At 39.1% G+C, this 10,160-nt stretch overlaps 1 protein-coding gene across 2 annotated transcripts; it reads left to right on the forward strand.

Moving 5' to 3' along the window:
• Positions 1–1,135: 1,135 nt before the first annotated feature.
• On the forward strand, positions 1,136–6,932 carry LOC148840893 (uncharacterized). Of its 2 annotated transcripts, none has more exons than XM_088910883.1 (3): positions 1,136–3,196; positions 3,946–3,994; positions 4,741–6,932. In XM_088910883.1, the coding sequence occupies exons 1-2, from the start codon at positions 1,537–1,539 to the stop codon at positions 3,978–3,980; spliced, it is 1,695 nt and encodes a 564-aa protein (XP_088767009.1). In that variant the 5' UTR covers positions 1,136–1,536; the 3' UTR covers positions 3,981–3,994; positions 4,741–6,932. The 2 variants fall into 2 exon arrangements, with proteins under 2 accessions (XP_088767009.1, XP_088767018.1); XM_088910892.1 differs by lacking the exon at positions 4,741–6,932 and adding an exon at positions 4,538–4,702.
• The last annotated feature ends 3,228 nt before the right edge of the window (positions 6,933–10,160 follow it).

Consider the following 10,160-nt stretch of genomic DNA (forward strand, 5'->3'; position numbering starts at 1 on the left):
TAAAAGCTTATCTAACTTCATTCTCCAGGTCCATATGATGTGGATAAATGTTTTATTATGTAAAAGAATCGGCTTCTAACATTGGTGCGCCTTCTAATATTTTTTTTTTATTCTGCAAGGATGTTTGGAAATCAAGCAAATATTACATTTCCTTTCCTCCAGCCATTTAATTTCCTTAGGAGGTTCAAAAAGAGAGAAAAAAACAACTCCCTCGAATGTCTCCATACAAGTAGTAGTAGTACCCAGATGTGAAACTTAAAGAATAGTCAAACAAATTATTTACCTGTAGCAGCTTAGCACTGTCTTTAGGTATATACGATTTGTAAATTCATTGCTAAACTGGTCTTTTATTCCTTCCTGAAGTAGTCTGAAGAGAGTAGACTGGAAAATGGGAAGTACCTGAAGAAGGCTCCACAGCTGAAATATTGTTTTTTAAAATTTTATTTTCAGCCTTAGACTCATTTCTGCTTGTTCCTTACCTATCTTTACTCCCACTTGAAGAAGATTGTCTACATTTATTGAAAGAAACAGTATCTCTCTTTCTTTCTGACACCCCAAAGTTAGACTGGCACTGTTTCCTCTTCTCCAGCCTGCAGTATCCTAATCCCCTACCCTGTGTCCTTCATAGCATCCTCCCTTCTCATCAACACAGAACTTCCAAATACTCTGCCTTTTCTTTCTTTCTCATATCAAACAATTACAAGACACACAAAGAAGGGTCTAGAATCATGAGGTGTCTCATTAGCTCCACTGCAATCTGGAATTTTACAGGGGTATTGTGGTGAGTGTTGTGGGGTTACCTTGCCTCCAGTATATCTTCACTCTCAGCCTTCATGGACGATGTGTATGTGAAAAGTTGCAGCTCTCAGAGAAAAAGCAGTTTTGGTTATTTCCTTGTAGAATATTATTTTTCCTCACATACGGTATATATGATCTTAAAGATTAGATTTAAGGTGGAGTGCAATCATCATGTAGATTTCTAACAGATTGTTGCACTGTTCTTTCACATGCTACACTCTTGAAGTATTTTAATTGGGCATAATGTCCATATCATGGATCTCCAAATTAATTTTATGTGTGTAATCTAATTTTAATGTCGACTTGAGCAAATCATCTGTTTATAAATGTATAGAGATAAAAGAATCCTCAAAAAAGTTCTGCATGTTATTTTTAATTCCTATTATTATGCTCATATTATGATCATCATCATGTTATGCTGAGCTGTAGACATCAAACCACAGTGCTCACATTAAAAGATGAACAGTCAAATTGAACCTGAGAGTAGACAGTCACTCTTTACAAGAGAAACTATAACAGCTCTTCATGTTACCCTTTCTTTGGAATGATATAGCAGATTATTTATTTTTTAAAACATCTTTCAACCAGCAAAGACGACCATTGATCAGAAGTTGCAGAGGTTTTTCCTGTTTAATTAAAAAGAGGAAAATTGAAGGTTCATGAAAATAGTGTAAAAATAACAATTCACCACCTTTTTCATTCTCTGTTTCAGTGCCAGTGCTTGAGCTGTCTAATGCCATGAAAACTGTATCAGCTGTCCCTATGGCAGAGGCAGTAGAGATAGCAGCAGCTTCTGTAGGGGAAATAAGCAGTGCAGCACCTGCCCTAGTGCAAGATGCAACTCAGCAAATAGTGACACTAATACAAATGTCAACACAGTCTCCTGATCAGAATGTGGAAACTTCTTCAGTAACAAAAGGGGTTTCTCTGGAGAAGCCCAATGTAATAACACTGATTTCAGTGAGTGATAAGGAAGCCTCATCTCAAAGTCCCTCACCAGTAGCTGTGGAGGAGTTGGACAACACTACAGCAGATATGGGAACAGTGGAAACAGCCATAACTCCAGAAGCTCAAGCAGAAAACAAGTCATCTATGATTCAAGATGCTGATAAAGTGCAAGATGCAACTCAGCAAATAGTGACACTAATACAAATGTCAACACAGTCTCCTGATCAGAATGTGGAAACTTCTTCAGTAACAAAAGGGGTTTCTCTGGAGAAGCCCAATGTAATAACACTGGTTTCAGTGAGTGATAAGGAAGCCTCATCTCAAAGTCCCTCACCAGTAGCTGTGGAGGAGTTAGACAACACTACAGCAGACATAGGAGCAGTGGAAACAGCCATAACTCCAGAAGCTCAAGCAGAAAACAAGTCATCTATGATTCAAGATGCTGATAAAGCAGGCATCCCTTCAGAGGAAACAACAGTTTCTCCTGTGGAGGACACTTCAGAAGTTTCAGTAGAGAGGGACACGGTTCTCACTTTAGAATTTACAGCAGCTACTTCAGAAGAGGATGTAACAGAAGTTCTAATGGAGAGCACACACATTTGTCCAGAAGAAGATTCAGTGGTCACTACAGTAGAAGAGACTACAACCGCTACAGTCGAAGAGCAAGCAGGCATTACACAAGACAGTATAGTAATCAATGCAGAAGTTACTGCTGAACTAACAGCTGTCACCCCAGGAGAGGTATTAACAGGTGCAGCACAGGAAGAGGTTGTAGTAAATTTGCTGGGGGCATCTGAAGAGGCTCAAGAAGAGAAGGAGGTAGCCAGTGCAGAAGAAAAAATGTCACATACACCAAGAGAAGTCTCTGTGTTTGCTCTAGTTGCTCCAGCTGAGGAGGAGGCAGTGACTCCAGCTGAGGCTGATCCTGTGGGAGTAACAGCCAGGCCTCTAGCAGTGGAGACAGGGAAGGGAAGCAAAGGGAAACTAACAAAGGACGTGCCAGTGCGTTTTGTGGAGCAAGCAGAGGATGCAATAGAGGAGGCAGAAGCTGAGTCAGCAAAGCGCACAGCACTCCCTGTTGTTCTGGAGGCAGAAGTGATACTGGTAGGGGGAGTGATCGAGACAGAAGCGATCCCAGCAGCAGGCTGTGCTGTCCCCTCAGCACAGGAAGCAGCAGTGGCTCAGGTGATGGAGAGAGTGGGGGAAATTGTGGCCCTGGATATTGAAGCAGTGGAGTCAGAACACAAGGCTGACGAAATGACATCCATTCCAGTCGAGACTGAGGTTGTGGAGAAGACGGTGTCTCCAGTGGGGGTTGGGGTGGAAACAGAAGTGACTTCTGAGGCAAAGGCTGTGGATAATTCTGCTGCTCTTGAGGAGAAGAGTCCACTTGCTGAGGAGATTATCCTAAATCACCTTGAGGCAGAAGAAACCTTTCAAGAAGACAAAGGTAGACAGCAGTAGATTGGAAAGGGTTTATTAAATCTCACAATCCACTTGTTGTTGCACCCAGAATGTAAAGAAATGGTTTGCTACTTAATAAATAAAGGTATTATATTAAATGAGTCAAAAAAGAAAAATGTGCACACTCATCAAATTAATACGGGGTTATATAAGTTCAGTAAGTATAAAATAATTTTGTTTTAATTCAACCCTTGTATAGTGCTTTTTCATAGTTTATCCTGGAAATAATACACAATCAAAGAATAACTTGGTGCTTTATGCCTGGTGTTGCAATTAAATATAGAAATCTAAATTGACTCTATATCTCAAAATATTTTACCAGAAAATATACTTTAATTAGACAATTGCATATGGAGGCATAACAGAACTGCTGCCTTGTGGCTCTTGGCCCCTGGGTTTGATTCTGGCCCTAGGCACCTTCTATGTGGGGTTTGCATGTTCTCCTCACGTGTGCTTAGGATTTCTCCAGGTGCAGCAGTTTCAGACCATAGTTTAAAGACATGCTGTCCTGCTTAATTGGTGTCACTGAGTGTCACATATGTGTTTGTGTCCTGTGATGTCCTGTCCAGGGTGTTGTCCTGCCTTATGCCCTGTGCTTTTTGGGTTAGGTTCTGGTTCAGCTTGACCATCTAAGGACAAAGTAGTTATTGAAAATGACAGTGTATACCTCATGTATTACAGGCCATTTTTTTCAGGTGTTTCCCTTTCCCTAATGTTTGGTTTTCAATTTAACAGAGTCAAGAGGGGCAGATAAGAGCACAGGCATTTAACCACCTGTTGAAAGGTAAGATATTCACCTATATTGAAATCTACACCACGAATAAGCGTTCACTTAATACTCTTAGATATGGAAACGATGAATACTGATGTGATATTTTATTAAAATGTACTATTTGGATTTCACTATACCGTGTTTTTAGTAGTTTCCGCTAGGTGGCAGTATTTCGTATAGTTCTCTATTTCACCGATATTCATATTCACAGATTATTGTTTACTGTAGTTCCAGCAGGTCCAGGATTCTATTCTCAGCTCTGCTTCTACTCTAGTTCACTGATATTCACTCCTGGTGCTGTAGGGCTGCAGATCAATTTCTAATCGGGAATGAGCAAAGAACTGGAAATAATGGTAACATAGACTAATTAAGTGAACAAATTATTCTAATAAAGTCATTAAGTGTCCAGAGTGGGATGGAAACCAAAAGGCACATAAGCCCTGCAGGAACAGGAATGAACATCAGAGGTTTCATTGTTGAGGATGTCAGATTAAAAGACACTCTTGGGGAAAAAAATCTCTATTAAATAGTTTTTTTTTCTGTTTTTTTTTTTAGACTTCAAGTGATAATCAGTTTGTGAGTCTGGAAACATGCTCACCACACCCTGCCAATTCTCTCCAGTTAAAAACTGTTCTTTGAGTGCCAGTTAGTACAGTATGTACCAACGATTGCTGCAGTGCTAGTGGCTAATCATCTTTAAGTAGTATCTGATAGATTATGATGGGGTTTATTTGGTGTCTTATTTTTCTTTTCCACAGCAGAGAAGAGTAGAGTCGGTGAGGAATTCCATGGAGAACTACAAAGAAAAGGAAGTGCCTTGCCTATTCTCCCTTCTCACACAGTGTCCTGATTTAAGCAGAGGACAGTGTCTGCTTTACTGATCATTTTCCAGTGCTTGCCCTTGCTTTTCATTCCATGTAAACAACTCGTGGGGTACAAACCACAAAACTGCCATTTAATCCATTTTAATGCGATCCATTTTTGGGGGGTTACGTTTAAACAAACGTTTAAGGTATTTTGCACTAAACCAAAGCCAAAAAAAATGTTGTAAACGTTTTCTCTAAAAAGAAGGGTTTGGAGAACACACAGTTTATTTTGAAAAATGTTAAGCTATGCTGAAATCTCTGAAGCAAGAATTAATCACGAAACAGAGATGTAGGTAAGCCAGATTTTACCAGATTTGCCCATAACAATAGGGGCATTAGGGTGGGTCAATACTTCATATTTTTGACACGGTACTTAAATTCATTAGAACAGTTTGCCTCATGACTCATTTGAAAGCTATTTCCTTCGCTATTTAATGTTGAAAAAATACTTTATGTGTCCTTTTTTTTTGTCTGGAGGACAGCTGGTGGATTGAGCAAACACCCTGAAAACATGGATCTCATTAAAAGTCAGTATAGAGCACTCATTACGTTCCAAACCTCCATAAAATGCCAGTGGTCAGCTTCATTCAAACATGGCTGTGTACTTGGGTCATTGTGGAGACTCCTATAATGGAAGATCATTTCGTACAGCTAGTAGAAATTGCAGGCAGCTGACAGCTGAGGCAGGTTCTGGCATGGAAATATTGCAGAGTCATCCACAAGCACTGAAGCACATACATGGTCTCCAGGCCCAGGCAACCCCAAGCCCAAAACAACAAAAGGCCCCATTTCCATCAGGATCTGTGGCTGAGCAATGTTAACATAATAGTCTCATTTTAGGCTGTGAGACCTTTTATTTAAGGATTCAGCTACATTTTATGCCCACTTGGTTACGGCCCAAGTGATGAAACGTGTGTCCACCATAATGGCCCTGAAGCCAAACAACAAAAAATCATACAGATTCAGCACTGTGTCCTCAACCATTAGCAGGCTAGTTCATGGAGATTATTGATCATAGAGATGATGGCAATCATTTTCTGGGTCTCAAAGGTAATTGTGATGTCTGGCTACAGTATACGTTATGTTAAAGTCAAGCCGTCAGTCAGATGAAGAGGAGCAAAGCTGGGCAAAGCTATACTGGTGCTTTACAAAAACAACAAAAAACATGCTATTGAAGAATGTGACTTGGATCTGCTGAAACTCACACTCTGCTGTCCAGACCTGGCCCTAGGTTACTCTTTTGAAATCTGAAGGGTAATCTTCATACTTCAGGGTTTGCAGATGTTGACAATGTAAATGCGTTCAATGAGATCCGTCTAGACTGAGAACCTTGAAAACTTCTAATTTGGTGTCATATACAAGTGCAAGGAAGCGCTGGACAAATATCTTGAAGTTAATAGGGACAATGTTGACATGTGAGAACTTATAGCAATAATTCTTTCAGGTGTTAGCCTGTGGTAACCCATGCAAACATGCTGAGAACATACCTTGTAAATGTTGTCGGCCATTGTCCTGAGAGAGCTGGTGTTTATCTGGGAGCTAATATCTGTTTGCTTGTTCTACAATCTTAAAACCCGTTTCATGGCAGTACTTTAGAAAGGAAAACAGTTCAGCTATTTCAATACACAGGTCTTGTGTACTAAAGTCAATTTATTATATTATATTAAAGTTGTAATATGTACCATAGTGTTGTTTAGAAAGTGTTGTTACAGTTCAGTATATGTTAGATAAAGGGTTAAATGTTTACGTCATTACCAGTTGCTACCAGCACACAGTGTAAATAATTTATGACCTTTGTAGTATTATTCCTTTGAAGGAACACTCCATGAATATTACATATATATTTATAGATCATACTAAGTTTAAAGTACTTACAAATAGATTGGTGCAGTTTTCATAAAAGTCTCTGTACTTGCTTTAGAATGTCTCTGTGTCACACACATTTTAGAAATTAGTAAGTTAATTGTAATTAAGTGAAATTGTAGTAGAAAGTTTATGAAAATTGTTGAGACTTCATTATTGTACTCGTAAACTTTACTGCTTGCCATATTATTATATAATGAAATAAAGATGATATAGAAATATTCATTGTGTGGAGATTGTAATTGAAACCATAGGAACAGCTCTGATTACAGACATAATTATTTATGAAACCTGTTTAAAACCTAAAATAGACATCTAAATAAGAATGTTGACTCCCAATAGGAGATACAGATAAAGGTCTTGAAATGGATTTCAGAGAGTCAAGCCTGTAACTTGCTATGGTATTTTTGGGATTACTTCAAACAACAATTGTGCCACTTTGATTCTTCAAAGACAGTCAGAATTTATCCCCTCCAGTGATTGCCAAAGTAGTAAATTCTGCAACTAACCATGTGAAAAGAGCCTCCCCTAGCTAATATGAAATCAACTGTTAATTATTAGAAAAAAAACATTTAAGCACAGAAGAATAACCCTTTCAGGCACATTTATGTATTGACAATACCAAAGACATACTGAACCGTGACAGTGTATTGTTTACTTGTGTGTGTGTTTTTGGAATTTTATTGATAAAAAGGGAATATCTTGGTCAGAGAAAGAATATGATGTCGCACTATTTTACAGCATACATACAATCTCAAATCAAGATTTTAACAAAGACGATTTTCACACTTACCTTTACCCAGGGGTTAACTATATTATTATAAACATTATAGTTTGTTCCATACTTCTACAACCCTTTGGGTAAAGCAGTGCCTGCTGTTCTCAATTATAAATGCACTTTGGTGTTTCCATGTGTGTCCTCCAGTTCATGTTTCACAGTTCATTCTGAAGAAACCCTCTGAATGGACACATTTGCTGTTTATGATATTCGAAACAACCAACAAATGCGTTCAAACATCGTCCTCCCTCTTAAACACTTAATCATAAAAAAACAGTTCTGCAGGGGCAGCTAATTTATGTTGTTCTGCTTTTACACACAAAAGACTAGGACTGCCTCTCAGCTGCATGAAACCACTTTCTGCGGAGTCATAGAGAAACATGGACAGAGAGGTAATCGCTGCAATCCTAAGGTTGGGCAAATTGAAGAAAGGCAAACTCAGGATTAACGCACTAAATCAATAATGTGGCGTCCATGACAAAGCTTTCAGAAATAGAAATGGTAAGTCTCACAGTTCTTCTTGGTAAAAATATCAGCATTATCTGAAAGACTAACAAAGTTAATACAATGGACAACTGCAAGATTGAAAACAACCACAGCAACAACAATAACATTTTTTCGTCCTACAGTAGGGGACCCATGTTATCCATTACTAAAGTGCAGCATCCTCTTGAATGGAGTTTCAGAGTGACTGTGCACCAACAGCTCCAATACACAAAAGTTCAGGTAGAGAAGTGAGAGATTACAACAGCATTTGACTTGAGTACAAAATTTTGGGGAGGCCAAATAGTAAAGGCCTTGAGGAGAATTTAACTGGGACACTGTGATTAACACATATACACCAAAGCATGGGCCCAGGGGCACAAGAGATTAGGGGTAGTCCAATTAAAACTGAGCAAAAGAATCACTTCCTTACACAAATGGTGGTGGGTGTCTGGAACAAGCTGTCCAATTATAATGTTGGATCTCATTCCTTTGGATCTCTCATTAATGGCTATAGAGATCATTGGATCATTTATATACAAATAATCAAGTCTGCATGTTTGGCAAACAGCCTTATCTCCTCTGTAACTTTTCTTCTGTTCATATGAAATATTTTAGGTGAAGTCCATACATTTTCAGAATAACTTGAGAAAAAAAATTGCAAAGGTAAAACAATTCTTATCAAACCCTGGAAGACAAAACAATTTACTTTTCCAGAAAGTATTGATGGGAAATTATTTGTTAGAACCAAAACTATTTTAATATTTTTTTATATTTATTCTGTTTGGTACCAGATACAAACTAGCCAGATGCCTGCTCTCATTTTATGTCAGAAACTAAGCAAGGGTGGGTCTGTCTGGGTGGCTGGCTTTTATAGGAAGCTGGAAGTGATACTGGCAGACTTGTAATGAGCACAGTTCCATCTGGATCAGAAATTTAAAAACAATTTTGCTGTATGGTACCCTCTTAGATGAAATTTTGAATATTGAATATCAGACAAATCTGTCATGCTTTCTCCCAGCCTTGTCTGTTTATTCTCTCTTACAGCAGATTCTTGTCAATAAGCAGTTATAATAGAAGCACCCAGTGCCTGTCTGTAAAATATTCCTCATCAAAATATTTATCTCATTTGTCTGACCACTTTACAGACTTGCAGTCTTCTACTTTTTTACCTTTCAATACCGTTAAACTGTGAGACACTATCTTTTATCCATTTTTGTGCGTGTTTATATAAATGACAGTTCTAACATCATTTTGTGTCATTAGAATTTTATATACTATAGGCCTATTATCAACCATATATACTGAAAATAATGATTAGTAGTTCCAGAACATGAAATTGTGAACCTTTGTTGTGCAGGTTTTATTCTTTCGCTACAATGGCAACACTGTGAGGGTTATGTTTTTCGACCTCCAGTGCCTTCAACACTATCCAGCCCTTAATGCTAGGAAGGAAGCTGGAGGAGATGCAAGTTGGTGCCTCCATGGTCTCATGGATCACAGACTATCTGACAGGCAGACCACAGTTTGTGAGACTGCAGAACTGTGTGTCCGAACAAGCAGTCAGGGGACAGATCTTTCTCCATTCCTCTTCACCCTCTATATTTCGAACTTAAAATACAACTCAAAGTCGTGCTACCTGCAGAAGTTCTCAGACAACTCTGCAATTGTGGGATGTATCAAGGGTGGGCAGGAGGAAGAGTACAGAGGACTGGTCAACAGCTTTGTGGGGTGGTGTGGGGAGAACCACCTGCAAGTAAACGTGGCAAAGATGAAGGAGCTTGTGATCGATTTCAGAAGGAAAAGAGTCCAACCTACTCCTGTCTGCATCCATGGGAGTGGCGTGGAGATAGTAGACTCATACAAGTACCTGGGAGTGCACATCGATGATAGACTGGAATGGTCTAAGAACACTGAGGCCATCTACACGAAGGGCCAGAGCTGACTTTACTTCTTGAGGAGGCTCAGGTCCTTCAATGTGTGTAGTAAGATGCTATATATGTTCTATCAGTCGGTTGTGGCGAGCACCATTTTCTACACAGTGGTATGCTGGGGCTCTGGGATTAGAGCAGGGGATGCTAACAGGCTGAATAAGATCATCAAAATAGCAAGTTCTGTCACTGGGTCTGAACTGGACCCCTTGGAGGTAGTGGCTAAGAGGAGAATCATGTCCAAATTAATGGCCATC

Source organism: Atractosteus spatula, chromosome 1, assembly GCF_055471065.1.
Source record: "Atractosteus spatula isolate fAtrSpa1 chromosome 1, fAtrSpa1.hap1, whole genome shotgun sequence".
Classification (NCBI taxonomy): Eukaryota; Metazoa; Chordata; class Actinopteri; order Semionotiformes; family Lepisosteidae; genus Atractosteus; species Atractosteus spatula.